At 36.6% G+C, this 20,289-nt stretch overlaps 1 protein-coding gene across 11 annotated transcripts in view; it reads right to left on the bottom strand.

Moving 5' to 3' along the window:
• cadpsb (Ca2+-dependent activator protein for secretion b) overlaps window positions 1-20,289 on the bottom strand; it is a 92,259-nt gene that overhangs the window by 33,939 nt on the left and 38,031 nt on the right. For all 11 annotated transcript variants that reach the window (XM_053498503.1, XM_053498492.1, XM_053498498.1 and 8 more), the window contains exons 4-11: window positions 18,851-18,931; window positions 18,142-18,375; window positions 12,105-12,226; window positions 6,459-6,570; window positions 3,015-3,154; window positions 2,693-2,759; window positions 2,396-2,504; window positions 1,325-1,537 (exon numbers count right to left, since the gene is read on the bottom strand). In XM_053498503.1, the coding sequence (XP_053354478.1) occupies window positions 1,325-1,537; window positions 2,396-2,504; window positions 2,693-2,759; window positions 3,015-3,154; window positions 6,459-6,570; window positions 12,105-12,226; window positions 18,142-18,375; window positions 18,851-18,931 (1,078 nt within the window). The remainder of the gene's footprint in view (window positions 1-1,324; window positions 1,538-2,395; window positions 2,505-2,692; window positions 2,760-3,014; window positions 3,155-6,458; window positions 6,571-12,104; window positions 12,227-18,141; window positions 18,376-18,850; window positions 18,932-20,289) is intronic.

Raw genomic sequence — 20,289 nt, 5'->3', positions numbered from 1 at the left:
GTTACTTCTCTGTGTCATAAAAACCTATTACTAAGGTGAGTGTACAGTACATCTATAGTATGTGAATGCATTTCAGAGGGAAAAGCTATAATCTGTTTTAGATTGAAGAATCAGAATGACATCAGCTAAATTTGATAAGAACTGATCATAAGAACCATTTTCATACTGAATAATGTAATGTAGCTCAATGAGAAACAGCAAAAACTTGTTTGTTTTTCTTTAGAACAACCTTCCAAAAAGAGTGGTTTGCTTACAAGAAAAGTGCAAAGATGATAACATCTCAGTAGCTTTCAAAAGAAGATTCAGGAGTTTAAATCCTCAGTCTGAACCGATGCTGAGGTTGAAAGATGCACACCAAAAACATGGACTCGGTTCTGAATAGCAGGATCTATTTTTGTTTTGTTTAGACATTCTATTGTCTCTTCAAAATGCTTAATTTGCATATTATCAGAGTTAATTAATGTCTTATTGATAACATATTGTATTACAGACTAGTTGAATTGTAATTCTGGTTAATGTTATTTAGATTGCTTATGAATATGGTGCTCATATAAAGTTTCATGTTTAAAATGTAAAAGATAGAGCACTTTCAGATTATTGCAATCAGGCAAATTTTTAAAGATTTTGATCATTTAGAGGCCATAATCATTAGGTGTATTGATTCACTGTCCACTTTTAGTTGAATAAAGAGCTCTCTGAAGATATGTCTGCAATTAAAAAACTTAAAAACAAAAATAAAGATCAGGTACTAGTCTTTGGGGAAAAATTAATCATTCTGAAACATTTAAGGCATACAGTGCAGTGTATATACTCCGAAAGTGGCTCCATCTTTTTTGTTTTTGGCACACAGGCTAAAACCTAACACAGAAATAGGATACCTTAGAATCAACGAATCAACACACACTCCACTCTATACACTCTTTTCTTACCTTTTGCTACTGCTGCAATCTGTTAAGAATGTAACCTATTGTACAGGTGAGATATTAGATTCTCAGTCGTGACCAGTTTCTCGAATAATATAACGGATGACCTGGGTGAACACTAGGATATATTTAGGATGCCTAAATGGTGTATGCATGTGAGTGTGTGTGGCTATATGTATCACAGTGTCAATAGTGTATCAAATTAGCAGTAAACTAGCTTGTCATTGCTGAGAACTAAGTTTAAATTTATAGTACAAGACATTTTTTCATTTTGATCATAAGTGTAAAAAAAATGGTGGTTTATTGTTTTTTTTTTCATTTAAAAGCTTAAAATAAAATCTATTTTACACTTTTATACATTAATAGTGTGTCAAAATGTACATTTGTGGAACAGAACTTACAGAACTGAGAAATGGGTGCATCCATCTGTGCCGATGCCCCGCCCTTGGAATTGAGTTTTTGAACCTGGGTGGGCGGGACCGGCTTGTGCGATTGGCCGGTAGCCCGGTACATGGCCTGCACCCATAGGATGCGGTCCTGCTCATCATCGCTGGCGAAGATCACAGTGTCGCCCTCCTTGACAGCGTTAAAAAAAGCACGGCCTCCGTCCAAACCTGTACACGAAAAAGAAAAACACACAATTTAAACTGTGCCACAAAGGTTCAGTGATTCTACCAGTGATTCTAAATCAGAATATTTCCAATAAAGTGGTTATAAAAGATGAGTGAACTAATTGATTCGTTAATATTGTAGCCATTTTTAACATAAAGGGCCTTCTTTAAGTTTATTCAAAACACTATTTACTTGCGAAAAGTAAGTCATGCTCTCTGGTGGGTTAAACAGCTGCTTAAGTTGTTTTTCTGGTGCCGATTTAGATTGTGCAACTATACAGTATGTACGCCAACCACTGAATGCAGTGCTCGTCCCAAGCCCGGATAAAATTGGAAGGTTGCGTCAGGAAGGGCATAAAACGTGTGCCAAGCTTGTGTGCGGATCGGATGGTCCGATGTGATGACCCCTTGCCGGGAGCAGCCAAAACACCAAAAACAATTACATGTACTTTTCATATCTAGGATTGCTTGATTTTTCTTGTTCAGTGTTTCAGGTGTAGAAAATTTTATATAGTACAACCTGACCGAGCACTCATTTGCTACAGTATGCTTATAGCTTACATTAAACAAGAGTAGTTCATACTTTTATCTATACCATTCAATCCTCGAGATACGTAGTGTCTCAGACTATGATTCTGTAATTTTTTTTCTTTTTGTATAATAGTTTTTTAAGCAATATACATTTCAGCAAGACATACTGTATTGTGATCCTTTAAATGTCAGGTCAAGTCGATTCAAGGTCAGAATCAGGTGTAACGAGATGCACTTACAATATATTTTAAGTGGTTGTAACCCTATCTAAGCTCTGTCCTGTGTGAGCATATTTCACACAACTGTGTGTGTGTGTGTGTGTGTGTATACCTGGCTGTGGATCAGTATAATCCACAGTATACCCATCCAGCTGTAGCAGCTCCTGTGGCTCTGACTTCTTCTCCCGATAGCTGCACATGGCGAAGGTGTACTGGCTCACCTGCAACATAAAACACACATATATAAATATATACACATGAGGATTTGAGTCTTTGGTGCAGATTGACTTTTATTTCTCTAAAATAACATCATGTTCTGTGCCATATGTCATATTTTCATTCATCACCCATTTCTCTAGACATTTTTTCAGTTGCATGACTCACACAAAAGAAATCTCAAATGACTAACCTGGACCAGAACAAAGAAGCGCTTCTTCCAGCGCTTCCAAACATTCTTTCCAAAAGCCCATAAGTACCTATGCAGTAAAACAGATAAAGTATGGGAATGTGAATTGGATTTAAGGACAATTCATACTATTGCTTTGTGTAGTGTTCAAGTACAATATAGAACAATGTACTGTAAGTCTGTAATGGTGCACTATAAGAGCTCTGTTACAGATACATAATTATTAATTAATTAATTAATTAATTAATTAATTAATTAATTAAAAAAAATTTCAAGACCAACATGAAAGCACTACTCTGTTTTGGATCACCGGTTTCATCCATACCCGCAAGCCTTCATGTTCTGTGGCTTGTCCATGCGAATAGCCAGTTTGATCTTCAGGTCTTGGTCAGGGCAAGCCTTGGTCACAGTCATCTTATGCAGCTCAGACTGCTTTGGACTGTTAGGGGTTGGGTGAAGGACAACCTAATCAACAATCAGAAAGGATATTAGTGGATATTAGATTTATTATTTCTCTTATATGACTGCATGAGATTATGCCCACTCAAACAAAGAACAGAGTGTTTTCACATATGCAGCACTTTGAAGGGCACACAATATCATTCAGATATCTGTTTGAGCTGAGCTAATATGTACATGTTACATTTCCAGTCAGCACTTTTTTCTTTCTCTTTAAATCACAGAATTTTTACTCATCCTCCTGAACGAGGGGATTTGAATGTTGCAAGTGTTGCTGTTCCTAAGGCATCTTATCAGAAGGAAGCAAGCTTCTTTCTTATCGTATCTCATGTCGTCTTTTTCAGTGCACCTTTCTTGTCTGACTCCTCTCTCACCTCACCTTCTGAGCGCCTTTGATGAGTTAGCATAATCTTTGACTTTGCAAAGTTTAAAGAGCTTTGAGCTAGCTTGCTCCTTGGAGGAAACACATCACACTTCCCTGTTAATAGGCAAGTTCAAACTGCACACAGTGTTTCTGGAAAGACTTTAACCAATTTTCTGTGCTCATATTAATGTGGGCTAAAGCTGAATATGTCAGAACTGCTCATGTAGCCAAACATGTGAAATTGACGCTCAGTGGTAAAGAGTTCAAATTCCAGCACCACCAAGCTGCCAGTGTTGAGCTTTTTAAGCAAGGGGCTTTTCGCCTTAACCGGTCAGATGTCTACATGAGATAAATGTATAGTAATGCACAGCAAAATTCCCAGTGTTGAACTCATACCTAGAGGTTTCCATCCATCCATCTAGGAACCTAGGTAGTCCAACCAGAGAGCGTGGAGGCCATTGTACTTATTCCTATTTTGTACAACCATGGTAGGACCTCCACTCAACATTTACTCACACATTCACACACTACCGGCAATTTGGAAACACCGATTAGCCTAATCTGCATGTCTTTGAACTGTGGGAGGTAACCGGAGAATCCACAGGGAGAACATTTAATTCAATTTAATTCATTTCCATTTTATTTATATAACGCTTTTAACAATGGTCATTGTTTTGAAGCAGCTTCACAAAATGAAAAGAAAATTTATGGAAGTGTGTAAGAAAATTTATGGAAGTTTGCAAGAACATGCTAATTCCATGCACACAGACCCAACGTGGAAAGTTTACATAAGTACTCTGAAATGCTTAATCAGGACTATAGATGTTAATTAAACTCTGGGAATTTTGCTGCGTGGATAAGCCAAATGTAAATTTAAGCTTTGTCGTAGTAATCTTAACAGTATCAGTTTGTTTACACACATATATTTTTTTTAATTAAAATGTTCACTGATAAATGGTAATGCCTAACAGAAACAAATGCCAAAACAGTTTTCGATGACAGTTTAGTGATTTTATCATACAGGGGTCTAAGCAGTGAAAGTCACAGTTTGGGTATAAAGTGTGAACTGGACACGTCTCTCCACAGGGAGGTTAACTGAGTCTGAAATAGACCTTTCTACTGTGTGGGTGTTTGTGTTTATGTCAGCAGGGAGCTTAAAAAAAGACAAAGTGAAGTCAGCAAATGGACAGAATGGATAGACTTTCAGTTCGAGCTAAACAGTTTCCTTCCTACAGATGCTTTAAAAATCAAAGAGGGATAAAAGAAGCTAACCATCACTGCTGACATGCTCCTAAAACTGCAGTGTGCTTTAGCCCTTTATAAGAACCAAATATATGATAGCCATAAATCTGTGAATCTAAAATGGTTAAAGAATTATTATTCTTATGCATCATCATTACATTTATTTAGATTTCATACATCCATTTTCTTGACATGATCTTTTTCCACATTAACCTTTACACACTTAAAGAATGGTTAATATTTAATAACATATACATTACTCTGTCTTTATGTTCCCATTTATCTTACTAGACATTTATATCTTTATATTTCTTGTTGCACATTTTTATACTGTTCATATTTTCACTGTATAGAATTAACTGTATCTGTACTTCACTACTATTTGATTAGATGCTAAGCTGGTAAACTTTTACTTGCACCTGCGCTTTGCCCAGTGGTGGCCACAAATCCTGTACTTATGTAAAAACAGAGATTCCCTAGGGCAAGTATTACAAGATATCTTCTATTTACATTTGTACTTAAGTAAAAGTGCAAAAGTACTTATCTTCAAATTTACTTAAGTATCAAAGGTACTGGGTTTGTACTAGCTTTCTGCAAGCAGCTCTCCTTCTGATTTCAAACACCAGTTACTGTATGTTATTAGGGATGGAAAGGCAAATTACGCAGTTACGCATAATAGTCAGCAAATGAAGTATTTTAAAAAGCAAATTCCCACTTCAAATAATAAAAACTATTATGGTTATGTAACTTGATCCCATACAGAAATGTAGTGAAGCAAAAGTATAGATATTTGCTGTAGGATGTGGTGGAGGAAAAGGAAAAAAGGATCCTTCAATAAAACTACTTAAAGAAAAGCATAGATTCATGAAATATGAATTTGAGTACAGTAATAAATTGAATGTACATAAATTACTTACCTGTGATTGAACCAAAGGTAATATAATCCACCTGTTTATATTGGGAGCGTTTAGTGCTCCATATTTTTAAATCTGTTTCTGTATTCAGAGCATGGTCCAAACTTTTTGGTTTTAAATTATTATTAGTAATTTGAATGAACTCCACCACTATACCAAAAGAAACATTAGAACAAAATAGAAATGCATTAAATATCTTTGTTTACTTCTCTACTGTCTGGGATCAATAGGGGCATAACCTGAATTAATGACTTAAACTATTATTATGTTTTTCATATTGTATGAAAATACTGCTATTCAACAAATACTACAAGTTGTTCAGTCACTGCAGCAATATTAAAAGAAAAGTTGTGTTAGTTCAAAAATGAAAAAATATGTACATGTACTTTGGAATCCTGGGAATAGTTAACAAGATAATACCATCCCTAGAAAAACAATGTGAATATAAGACCACTACACAGTCTACCCAAGCTCATTTTTCAAATAGGGGTATGGGTATGATCAGGGGTGTGCTAAAAATATCTAAATACCTAATGCTGTATATATATAAAAAAAAATGTTTAGGAGCACCGATTTTCTTCAGGGTTGATTTACTTATATAATTACTTGTAATTGGTGCAATGACATATTATATAAATGTAATCAAATCACATGATCTTCTGTAGCGATTAATACATTTTCGAGATGGTGATGGTGTTTTTGTTTGCTATCACTTGCTATAAGTGACCTGACCTACCCAAGCCAGAAAAAAAACAGATGCTTCTTTAGCAATAAAAAATGAGATTCTTACCCTGCCCAGCTCCTTGTCCTCCAAGGCCAGCACCCCTGTACTCTCAGTAAACAGTTTGACCTTCACTGCTGGCAAAGGGTGAGTAGTGGTGAAATCTCCTTGAGTCCCCCAGCTAAAACACACAAACACACACCAAACACTCACACTCCACCTTGTCTGAGATATTGTAGCTCCAGAAAGACTTAGCTGATAAAGATTTTCTAAAAGGGGTATTCAAGCCAAACTGGTACTAAAGGCATAAAACTAATTGTGATTATGATTTACAGTAAATAAAGATAAGTAATAAAACAGTGAACATTACAAATGTTTTAAAGCAGGCCATACGTCCGTAAATGACAATTCCAGCTAAAGTGGCTCATTTATTTAGCGAGTCGAACACCTCATCTTTGAAAAGCGACCAAGTCGCCAATTTGTACTGAAGAAGAGATGCCATTTCTGACATCACTTTCCATATGTTTGGGCCTGTAAAGGAGTTCCTGGGAGGCCAGCATTTCAGATGTAAAGTAGGCAGTCCAATCACGACTTCAGCATACTGAACAAACCTTCCGCCTTGATGGTATTTCAGCATTAATGAAACACTGGGATAAGTGCATTAGCAGTGTAATAGGGGATTATATAGTGAAAAAAAGGCAGCTTTTACTGTTATAATTATGTTCTTTTGTTCTGTACAATCAAACGTCTATGGTCTGATTTAAATGTCCTTCGCATAAAAATGAATTGAGCATGATCAAAAAGTAATAAATACATAGTTTAAACAATAAGTAATCCATTTATTATAATGTGGCATGCAGTTTTGGAAAAATACAACAGGATGGCATGATGCATGCCCGATGCATGCAATGCCACCTTGAAGTTGTATAGCAATAACGGCATGCTTTTTTTTCTATGTCATTTACAGACAAAGAGCAACGTCCTCCATCCTGGAGACTCTCACGTGGTAGAACACATCCTTCTCGATTTACAAGACCCCTTGTGGTAAGGTTAAGTTCATTTGGCGTTACAAAAAAATAGTTTTTTTGGGGGGGGTTTTTACTTCAACACTTTTTAAAAATCAGTTATTATTATTGAAGCATACAGTGTAACTATAGTTCAAATTCCTGTGATTGAGCTGTTACTATAGAAACGATAATAATCATTCAAAGATTTTATCCAGACTCCAGGCATTTTATTTCACCTCCCTCCTCATCTACCCTGTTGTCTTTGTTTCTTTTTGCTTTCGTCCTAGCTTCATGCTTTATGCTTGCTTCTCCCCTTTAGCAGATTCTTCCTCATTCTGAGCGAAGCCATCACAAGAGGAGAAGCGCAATAAACGGCAGGCAGGCAGTACCTCACTGCTCTGCTGCAAGCTGGACGTATTATCTGGACAGAGTAGACTCATTTCTAACACTTATATGAATGTGAGATACTGCTACAGTGTGAGCAGACAGAAAGTGAGAGGGTAGGGTAGAAAACATGTAGAACATTTTGCTGCTACTTATAAAGACTGCAGTTGCAAGAGTGCGATTCATCTGATTCTGTTATAGATGCAATAATATCAGGCGGAATGTACCGTAGACAGAAAAGCGGCTAAATCACCACATACTGTATTATGTGGAGTGAGACAGACCATTTCCCAGTGCCGCAATTTAAGTTGGAGGTTTAATACAAGCTTAAAATCACATGTTTAGTGGGTTCACCTGAGCAATCATCCCTCTCTCAATGCATGTGCTTCCACAGCCTTCATAAGAAGCTGAACTGCCCCAGTAAGGAAATGAACACGTGACATCGTCTGCTGCCGTGGAAACAGGCTGCACGTGTCAGAGGCAGCAGTCAAATGAGATTGAGTAAGTGTGTGAGTGACAAAAATAATATGAAGAAATGCTTTAGTGGGAATCAGGAGAGTAGGGTACTGACAAATATAGAGTCTGCACAAAGAAAGGACATTCAGCAAAGACAGCAACCTCAGTCTACCTTCAAAACACAAAGAACTCTGTGGGAAAGGGTCCATAAACATCACCAGGGATCAGCCGATATGATATTATCACAATCATCACAGTATTATTGTGATACGACCTAGGTGTCGATTCGATTTGTATTGTTGATCTGCTAGTATCCCTATACTGTATATACAGAGTCAGACAAAAAATGTATACTCACTTTAGGAAAAGAAAAAGAATATAATGTATAATATAACTGTATAAATATACTCTTTTTATATTATTTTTATTATTATTATTATTGTTATGATATGTTCAGCAATAAATTTAGTTTTAAAATATTAAGTTTTTCTTTTTCCGAAGTACTTATACAATTTTTGGTTGATCTCTTATAAAAGTGAATAAAGGTGAAACTATTAAAAAGCTTTAAAGGACAAGTAGAAAAAATACATTAACACAACTTTATCTAATCTATGACAACCAACTGGGGCATTTGTACCTCAATAGAGAGAGAGAGCCTTAGAAATGTGTCTGTGTGTGTGTGTGTGTGTGTGTGTGTGTGTGTGTGTGTGTGTGTGTGTGTGTGTGTGTGTGTGGATAGGTGAAAGGTTGTGTTTGGTTGTACAGTAGTTAGTGAGGTAAATTGATGGTACTTGCAAGGAGTAATGTCTGTGCGCGAGGCTGTGTGTGTGTGTGTGTGTGTGTGTGTACGTGTGTGTCATTATCACTCTGTCTTTTTGGCTTTCTCTCCGCTGTTGGTCAGGTGGTGTTCATTCCTGGTCCAGAATGTTTGGTTCCTCTTGAGATGGGGTGGTTAACATTCTGGCAGCGAGGGTGCTGACACTGCAATACACTTCGCATCACAGTATTCTGTGTGTGTGTGTGTGTGTGTGTGTGTGTGTGTATGTGTGTGTGTGTGTGTATGTGCGTGTGTGCGCATGTGCACACCTTATTAAATAACACTGGCTTCCTTCTTTCTTTTGTCTAGCTTATTCAGATGGATTACAGTAAGGTTTAAATATAAACCGCAGGCATATATAGCCTATATCATTGTTTGGACCCCACCCCAGCCTCCTCTCGTTCTTTCTGTCTCTTCATTTCTCTCTGTCTCACACGGAAAGAAAGAGATTGGAAGAGAGAGAGAGATAGAGAGAGAGAGAAAGAATGGGATGAATAGAGGAGAGAGTGTCCTTGGTGCTACTTCATGCAGTTTGTCATCAATGCCGCAGACCATGAAGGTGACCTTGTGCGTGAAGCAAAAGAGTACTTTTTTAAGAGAACATTTTATATATTTTTAAGATAAATCTGTACTGTATGTCTTTTGTATGAAGCAGTAATATGTGTTTATGTGAAACTATGCGCTGCATGTGATGATGGATCAAACTAATTCTCCTGTGATGTCATTAGACTTCAGTCCTGGAGGCTTGCTCATTTTCACTCTCAATCTATTTTCCATTCCCTCATCTCTCTCTCTCTCTCTCTCTCTCTCTCTCTCTTTTCACACTCCCTCTGACTCTCTTTCTCACTCTCTCGTTCCTTGTTTTTAATCAGTTTCTCCACAGCTGACTGCACTTGTGATGGGTAAAAGAGGCTGTGCTCTCTCCTTCTTTCTTCCTTTTTCTCTCTCAGTTCTTTCCTTTCCTCCTCTTCCCTCTTTTCAGTTTATTATAAATTGGCACCTGATCCAGTGACAGAATAGGGAGCCCCGAAATAGCTCAAAATCATGTGCTCCTCCCCAGAGCCCCGGAGTGTCCAAATGAGTACAGGCTGGAACACACAGCACCTGAAGCTGCAGTGACGTACAGTATACATACATCCAGGCTGGGATGAGCTGCACTAAGCTAAACACTTTTAATACACAACAAATCTGGGACACTAATTGCAGATTAATTAAAAGTCATACTACAGTGTTATTTTTTTAACATTTTGCAATAAATAAATAAATAATTTTGCTAAACAAATGATTCATTAACAAAGTGTGTGAGCCAAAGACATTTAAATGTCATTCAATTAAAATTTATATTTTCTGTGTTTTTTTAAATTAGGTGAAAATTGCTGTGAGAAAAATATACAGTAACAGCACATTTTTTTTGGAAGTGAATAAATGACATGAATTCTGATTACTGACAAATTGCTCAGGTCTTTGAAGCAGATTTTATTTCTTAGAGATAACAAGCCTATAATTTGTCATTATGACATTATCTGAGTCAGAAATCTGGCTAGATCGTTCTTTCTGCTACTTCAAAGCCAAAGCTACAAAATACTACTGGTCCACCAGAGGAGAAACATCTTTGCATTTATGATGTAAGACTTTGTGCTACAACAACACAAGTGACACCAGAAAGCTAAAGCAGCTAAACAATTTGTCATAAACAGAAACAGAAATAAAATTCCTTCGAAGATCCACTAGAACGAGAAGGAAACAGGATGTTGTGACCCTGTGAAGCCATGATTTTTTGTCTTTTCAGTCAAAAGATATGGGTTTTCTAGCCCACACTGGAAAAAAAAAATTCTCCTCTTTGTCCATAATAATATTTATGGCAATACAAGAACCCATTGAATTGATTAAAAATGCAATTAAAGCTCTTATTCAAATGCATGTATTTAAAATGCATTCTTACGCACTATGACATTAAACACCCATGCGCTATTAGATTAAAACAACCTGCCTAGTATTATGTAGATTTTCCTTTTGCTGCCACAACAGCTTCGACCCGTTGAGGCATGGACGCCACTAGACCTGTGCAGGTCTGCTTGGGTATCTGGCACCAAAATATAAGAAGCAGATCTTTTAAGTCCTATAAGTTGTGAGGTCGGGACTCCATGGATCAGACATGTTTAAATGAGTTGCCAAGTCAACACCTTCATGTTCCTCAAACCATCCCTGAATAATTTGTGCAGAGTAGCAGGCCATATTATCCTGCTGAAAGACGCCACCACCATTATGAAATAATGTCCCCAGGAAGGAGTGTACGGTACTTGGTCTGCAACACTGTTTAGTTAGGTGGTACATGTCAAAGTAATATCCACATGAATGCCAAAACTCAATGTTTCTTGAGTTTTGCCAATCATGAACCTTATCCAGAACATCAAACTGCCTACTCCAGCTTCCCATAATGCATCCTGGTGCCACCTCTTTCTCAGACTTGTATGAATGTTCATTCTAGGATTTATTTTTTTTTGCCAGTGTACAGGGGTGTATCATAGCCAGCAATTTTTTTTCAACGATTTGTGCTGCAGTACCTCATCTATGGGATAGACTTCACTCCCCAGGCACCTTAGTGCTTTCTTGCAAATTAGTCATCCCTTTTTGGACCACTTTTGTTAGGTACTAAACACTGCTTACTAGAAACACCCCACAAGACCTGCTGTTTTGAAGATGTTCTGACCTTGTCATCTAGCCACTGCAATTTGGCGCTAAAGCCTCAGAGTTTTATGCTTGCACATTTTTTCCTTCTTCCAACACATCAACTTAGAGAAATGAATATTCCCTTTCTGCTGAACATATCCCCCATATTAACAGGGGCCACTGTAATCAATGATATTGCTAGTGGTAGTGCTAATGCTAGTGGCTTTTATATCACGGCTAATTGGTGTATGTTGTTGGTTTAAACATTACTTAAGGATAATACATTTGATCAGAGAATGTTACTGAAGAAATTAGAATAATAAAAAAAATAGTCTCAGCTGGTATGGCTTGAGGGTGTAAATAACAGTAAGTGTGTCTTACGTTGGTTTGGAAGCCTCGGCCTGGTCAGTCTGTAGCTTCTCTCCTCCCTCCACCTCCATAGTACAGTAGACGATGCGGTTTGGAGCCAGAGATTTTAGCCCCTGCACCTCCATGATCACTACCTACAGTACACAGGACAGTCACATTTGTCACAATTTATGTCAATACTAATTACTGAGCAGATGAAAGAACTTACTCTTAGATACATGTTTCAACACCCTACTAAACTGATAACTCAAGTATTAAAACTATGTGAAATGAGGGGAAACAGCTATTATGAATTCTTGGTCAAAATAATCATTCTTAACCAGCTCACTGAGCATTCTCCAAATAAAAAACAGTTACCCCTTTTTGGCATCAATCTTCATTAATCATAATACACTTAATAAAAAACGCCATCAGTGTTATCATTACTTTTCATCACGCCTTCTGGATTTGAACCTCTGAAAGTATGGTAGTTTCATTTATTTTTGCAAATGACAGTTACCTTCTTTAACCTGTATTTAAAATGATAAACAGTATCATAAAATATAGAAAAATGTTAAAACTCAAGCAAAGCTGCACTGTGAATATTACATTTCCATGTCAATATGCGTCGCCATGATTGTGCTTTATTGCTCCACTGAGGCAGGAAAACAATTATGTGAGACGATAAGCATACTGAGCAGGATAATTCATAAAAAGCAATAAGACTGACTTACTAAAAAGCTCTGTATACAGTAAATAACTTCAGCATTAAATTTAACAACAGAAGTTAAAGTATTACAATTATGTATAAACATATGGGCATATGTGTTTAAAATAAATATATAGATTTTAAATATAATAAATATCTGTCCTGCCCTGTGATGGATTGGCACCCTGTGCAGGGTGTACCCTGCCTCGTGCCCTAAGCCTCCTGGGATAGGCTCCAGGCCCCCCCACGACCCTGAATACAGGATAAAGAGGTATAGACGATGAGTGGGAGTAAGTGAGTGAGTGAGTAAGTAAATATGTGTCCTTCCTTCAGTCTTAACCACATACATGTTAAAATTACAAATTTCTCTAACGTTTTATTTTGTGGTGAAATTCTGTGTTTGAAAATGTTTTTGTACTGACTCACTAATAAAGTACAAGAAATCTATAACCAACTTTGTACAAAAAAAAAGGGTGCAAAGAACTTTTGCGCATTACTGTACAACCCATGAAATCACACATTGTAATATAATGCAAAAAACGAAACTAAAAAAAAACATTTATCCTGAACCAGCTGCATACCTTTATATTCAATGTGTGGTCACTTTGGTTAACGGTTTGGTTTCCTACAATAGCAGTGCCAGTGGACATTACATCATCTCTCCTGAAGGAGACAAGCAATGCTTTACTCCTTTAGTCTATCCAGCTCACTTATCTCCTCATCTGTGCACTCTGCTCAAACAGATCAGGTTACACGCTTTATTGCTAACACTTCCATCATTGTCGTTGTACTCATCATCTTGTACAATGCTAACAAATCAAGACCTTCTCTGCTATAACGTCAACATTGAGCTTAACATTGTGAAACTCTAAATCCAACTTTTGCTGTCTGCTTCTCCACTTCATTTCTCATTAGGATTGCTGAAAACTGTGAATGTAAAAACGAACTCTTGGTCTTTTTTTTGTAGGTGCTTACGGCAAAATCATAATTTTATCATTCATGTTTAAGATCAATGATCTTGTTTTTTTTTTATTTGACATTATTGTGTTTGTGAACAACAATTAATGTCAGAAATAATGAAAATACAACACAAACACATTAACAACACATAGATTCACTCACTCACTCATTCACTAACTCACAGGGTCATGGGGGCCTGCAGCCTATCCCAGGAGCGGGACGGGGTTCCAATCCATCGCAGGGCACAAACATGCACACACTCATTTACACACTACAGGCAATTTGGGGACACCAATTACACCAATCAGCATGTTTTTGGACTGTGGAAGGAAACCAAAGCACCCAAAGCAAGAAAGATATGAAGAAAAATTACATACTCCATAACCCATAAGCCACCATGCTGCTACACTTAGATTCACTCACTCAATGTTATCTATACTGCTTTATTCTGTATTCAGGACACATATGTATTGCATTTTAAATCTATATATTTATTTTAAACACATCTGCCACTACACTAAGTGCTACACTAAGGTGGTGTATCTAATCATTACTGTGCCACCCACTTAGATTCAATTTAAACATATTTAAATTCTTAAATATTATAAGGACATGAATATTTTCCCCAACTCTATTATCTATATATCCTTGTACAATTCTATTACCTTTTTTTTTTTTTTTTTTGCCTGGAGGCATTGAATAAGTTATTAGACAGAAATTATGTGGAGAAAATGTAATGTACATAAGTGTAGAGTCCAGTTTTCAGAAGGTTAATGGATTTTATAGTGTACTTTCCCTTTAAGACAGCAAGAGTTTTTATAAGAATGATATTGTGGTATTTAAGTTTGTTCCTTTTCACTCCGGAACCTGAACATAAAGCATGTGACGATTTTCTATCCAGTGCCCTTTTTATCAAAGCCACATGCTGTTTCAGCATTTCCCTGAGTAAGCGCTGTTCGTTTCACTGCTGAAAATCAGTTTGACAAAATCAATTTCCCCTCCACCCTTAGAACCCACAAAATCAGGGCACTGACACAAAACAGACATCTCATGTCTCAACCCTGTTTAGATCCATAAATCACTGCTTAGCCAAGTACTATCATGACTGCAGCCCTGCTGTATTATAATAAACAGCCAGGAGGACAATCCAGCAGAAAAGGCTTTAATTTTAGCACAAACGTGGGGAGGAGAATGCTTTTGGGTATTCAATATTCTCTGAGATCATTCATCAAAAAACAGTATTACTCTTTTTAATATACTGCGGTCCTGTCTCCTGTCTGCTTATAGCGCGCCTGTAATTCTACACTCAAGTGTGGAAATCTTGTGAAAATCGAAGTCTTATAAAGGTGTCAAAGTAACACTGTAGCTGCCAGTGTTGCTAAATCTATAACTGTCTCAGATTCTCTATCACAACTATGCTCTTCATGAATTCCTAATGAGGAGCGTCCAACCTTAAAGGCTGGCAGAGGACATTTTATGTAAATGAAGCAAAGACTGGATATTTAAAAATAGCACAGCGCATAGTATGGAAAGACAATCTCATCGGAAGCACCCATCACAGCAAATATTGATTTGCAGTCTACTTATAAATCAGGTTTTGCTGCAAATCACTAAATCTCATTCCCTCATGTATCTGAAAGACATGGCGTTTAATAGGAACAACATTAAAAGCACATTTAGATGATCTTTCCCAGTGACATTAAAAGCACATTTCTGCTTGGCAGAAGAGACGCATTGTGGGCTGTGAGTAATGAAATATTCTTATAAAATGGTCACTGACAGTGACAGAGAGTGACAATGCTATTAGGCTCTGCACCAAGACCACTCTACGTGGTAAATACAGTAATACTGCTTATAGGCCATACACTGGGCTGCAACATGACTCTGTATACAGTATGTTAAAGTTGGTTGTTTACAGCATGCCAAATTTATTTTAGAATAAATTACTAAATTACCGTTGATGCATAAATAATAATCTAAGATCATCATTGTTGCAAGTGCTTTTTTTTTTGTTTTGTATTTTTTAGAAACAACACCATTAACAGCAGATCCACAAGCAATGTAATATTCTTCTAAATTGAACCTACATTAAAAAAACACCTAGGTAAGATTATAATTGATCATATGCAGCAAGCACACATATAATGAGGAGGAGGTAGAGTGAAAAGGATTTTTTACTTTAAATAAAATATAAATGAAATGTTCAGTAAGTTCTAAAAAATAGAGCATGGTTCTTTAAGTAAGGAATAAAGCATGCGCTAGTAGAGTTACAAAACCAATAACAGTAAGTCCCACAATATTATTTTTCTAATACCATGACAATCTGACAATGATTTTGACTATTTTTATTTATTAATCAATGGCAGCTGTTTTACTGTTTTAGTTTTACAATGTGCAACTGACACAAGATAACTTATCACTTATTTTATAGCAGCTATAAACATAATCTAAATATAACAGTCATTCCTTTAATTTTCCTCTTGGGGTTTTTACAACTAAAAAGCCCCAGTTTGTCATGTTACTTAGAAACAGGGAAACTCCTCTGTTCTGAACACTTCCCTGTCAGAAAACTCCCACACAATTACAAAGCACAAAGCCCCTTCTTCCATAAATGTTAAATACCCTTTTAAATCAATAATTATATACATTCTTTTTAAAATAACAACCTGGGAGCACCAACTATGCAAGTCCCTCGTTAATAAGTTATTACAATAGAAAGAATACGTCTTCAGAATGGTAATAAAAACCTGTGCTTTGTCTTGTAGCTGTAAAGTGTTATTGTCAGGGTCATGCTAAGGTTTTATTTTCTAATCCATTTTTTACCAAGAAGAGGCATGAATTTGTCAAATATCGTAAATGTTTGTAACCTTTACATCTAATCAGGAGCCATGTCTCATGTTGTTTCATGCATGCATTTAAAACCTGCTGTTTATGAAGAAGCTGTTAGGGTGAGTTATGGTATAGTAATCATGAAGAAAATATGCCCAAAAAAATCCAAATACACCCAAAAACCATATATACCTAAAAGAAAAAAAGACATTAACTGTGACATTAATTTTTGTTGCTGAGGTGGTACCCTTAAGCGTGCACCTTTTAAAGCATATACTATACATTTATTCTATATAGAAATTTATAGTCTGCTTATGCACTTAAATTATTTATAAGAATCCATATATCCAGGTGAATGGTGCAAATTCAAGGGCAAATACCGTTTAGTATTCTTTAATCTTACAGTTGTATAATGTTTCTTCACAGTATGTAATGTAAAGCTTATGGTATCTAGGGTCGGTTTGAAATGTACAGTAGCCCATGAATAATAAATATTAGCAAGAGTAGACATAAAAACATACTGTAGACTGCTCAAAACAAAAATCTAAAATTTATCTCTTTTATCTTACTTGTGCTGCACAATTAATCACATAAAGATGAAAATCGCAATATGGACTATTGCAGTTATATATAATTGGGAAAGGCTGCAGTTTATTTCAGATAATAATGTATATACTGTAGTCTGGAATTCATGTAGAATATGTTGATGGAATTATTTGTCGATATATTATTTTTATTTATAAATTTTTGTGACAATTCCTAAAAATTCCAGGGAAGGAAGAAGTTAAAAAGATTGTAGCAGTGCGGGGGATGAATCTATTTAACGACAATGCAGCATCACATTCCCATGAAATCCTCAAAAGGAGGCAAAAGCAAGTGTTATTGAGATGTTCCTTGTTCAAGAGGTTTGCCAACTGAGAAGTGATTCCGTTAGTATGTGTGTGAGGTTGTGTTTATCAGCACGCGTGTGTGTGTGTGTGTATGTAAGTCATCCTATACAGTAGCTCCCCTCCCTCCTCCTCTGCTCTCAATCACTACAACTACAATTCTTTTCGAGTTCGGTGAAGTGAAGGTTAATTTTTTTTATTTTTACTTTATATTTTGTTTTAATTATTTTTATAACAATATTTTTGAGTTGTCAAACAAATCATCTAAGATCCTATATTTCGTGAGAGGAAATCTGCTTTGATATATTTAAGTGATTTGATATACAAGCACGTGTCCAGAACGAAGGTGTAACTGTTTATATCCTTTTAATAAGATCCTTTGTCCAGTTATTTTAGGTTAACATGTTTAAATGCAAAATGCCATATTTAATAGTTTACAGTTTAAACTGCAATCATATTAAGTGTCAGAATAATAGCAATGCGATTTTTTTATTAAATTCTGCAGTCCTTTAACTTACTAAGCAAATGATGACTCATGTAACTGTACTTAACATGTGTCTTTTGAACAAAGAGATCATTTTAAATAAACAAGAAAACTCATACTGCACTACATTCTTTGAGAAGTTAAACAGTGAAGTTAAGAAGTTAAGTATTGGGTTCAGCAGGTGAACTCCACACTCTTTACCTCTAGTGTAAAGGAGAGCACCACATCTGACTTGGAGAGCTGGTTCTCGTCCTCCTGGCCCATGTCGATGATGGATGTGTTGTGACCTCTTTTCAGTTTCTGGAGCTTGAACTCTCCTCCTTTGGACACGGGCATGCTCTCAAGGTTAGCCATGAGCTGGTTTACAGAAGACTTCAGCTCCTCAATGTACATAGCCTCCATCTCTTTTGACACAAACTTAGGAAACTTTCCTGCCTTTAGTATTAAAAGAAGTACAAAAAGGAGATGCAGCAAAAACGTATCAGTTTAAGGACCTCTGGATACTCTGGACACAAAGCTGTGTAAGCCTTGCAAGAATGAATAAAAAAAAAATGTAAAATAGAAAACAAAAAGAAAGTACATTTCAATTAGATGTTCAGATTAACAGTGCATGGTGTTTCTGTATCTAGTGGAACATGAAGTCGCAACACAGATTAAGCAGATGGTGTCCAGCATAAACATGTAGTGAGAAGTTGAAATTATGTCAGTATTAAATTTTCCAGGTAATGCATTTTGTATAGTGATAAGCTATCATCACATAATGTGCTACACAATAAAAATTAACTACCTTAGTACTTCCCATTTCGTAAATTAAAGTGTAAGCATTAGTCATTTTTCATATTTAGAGTGCAGGCTGATAAATGTGTACCTAAGGTGTGTGATTATGGACTGATCCAGTAATGAAACTCACCCTGGCAATCTGATCAGCCATCTGCAGACGCCCATCCAACTCCCTCCTGATCTGAGCGGCCTGCTCATCCAGATTATCCAACTATAAAACACACACACACACACACACACACACACATTGAATAATTCTTGTTCCCTCAGCGTGAATCAATCTGTTCTAATTCTAATAAGTTTTCACATCCGTTTATAACACAATTGGGGTTGTCAAAGGTCACGCTTCATTTTTTAACGAGACAGCAGCAGGTCTGCTGTTTTCAGGAAAAGATGGGAGGGTCAAAGGCCAGTTACAGAGTTTAATTTCTAATTAGGTCAGCTGATTAAACTGGAGTGTTATGAATTAAAAGATGGCAGCAGGTCTGATAAAGATACATCGAGAGCACATTCTCATAGGTTCCCACTGCCTGTTCTTTTCCAGTCTTTCAAAAAAAACTCCAAAACTACTGGTCAGGTTCTTACAACAGTTCTCAAAGTCAAAACATAATCTTATAGCTCTGCTCTAAAATAAAGAGAATTTTAATTAAATGATACTTTGATAGCCAACTCAAACAGAATCACAATTATGCTGCAATTATGACATTCACTGCAGATGGTCTTTAAGCAATCAGATGTGATATAAGATTTTGGAAATTCAGCATCAGCATATTATTTCAGCACAATTCCTGCACACAAGCAAGTAAAATGACCGGAGCAGATCTGAGACTGAAATGATAAAAGAAAAAGAAAAAAAATTGCTGCTGCTGGAGTCATATAAGTTCCATTTTATTATTGAACCTTAATCATTTAGTGTAATGAAACATTCAACAATATAATTTTACACCATCTGTGCTTCCAGCACCCCATGGTCTGGATCCTAAAACCTTTTAACTTTTCTGAAGTTGATAAATCTTGCTTCTTCTTCTTCTTCTTCTTTTTTTTTTTTTTTACCTAAATGCAAAGTTCAAATCGGTAATTTACTGGCTCGCAAAATAGTGTTTAAAATAGTGAAACCTAAAGTGATAGTGATAATGACTCTTTATGTCTGTTGTTGTGTAGATTTGCAAGCAAATAAAATACAGCATATACATAAACATACATTAAATACATGTATAAGTCTGTATCATCATGCACCTATTTTTTGAACTGAATTATCTTGCACATTTGTCCTGCCCAGTCAGCCGTCACTTTCTGTGCATGTCACTGTCTTGCTCTCACCCACGCAGGATCTAGGGGCTACAGCGACGCAGCAACCCATGCTGTGGCAACTGTCACTGTGGAGTGGGATACCCCATCACCGGCGGTAAAACACAGTCGTGTCCCCAGAGCCCGCCCTCTGTGGCCCGCTCCCCTGGGGCTCTGCTCTAATTAAACATGGCACGGCATCCACGGGAAACCCTGTGATGCTTTGTGTGTGTGTGTGTGTGTGTGTGTGTGTGTGTGTGTGTGTGGCTAATACTCCACTGA

This window comes from Clarias gariepinus, chromosome 6 (assembly GCF_024256425.1).
Source record: "Clarias gariepinus isolate MV-2021 ecotype Netherlands chromosome 6, CGAR_prim_01v2, whole genome shotgun sequence".
Taxonomy (NCBI): Eukaryota; Metazoa; Chordata; class Actinopteri; order Siluriformes; family Clariidae; genus Clarias; species Clarias gariepinus.
This window is presented reverse-complemented; position numbering and strand designations above follow the sequence as displayed.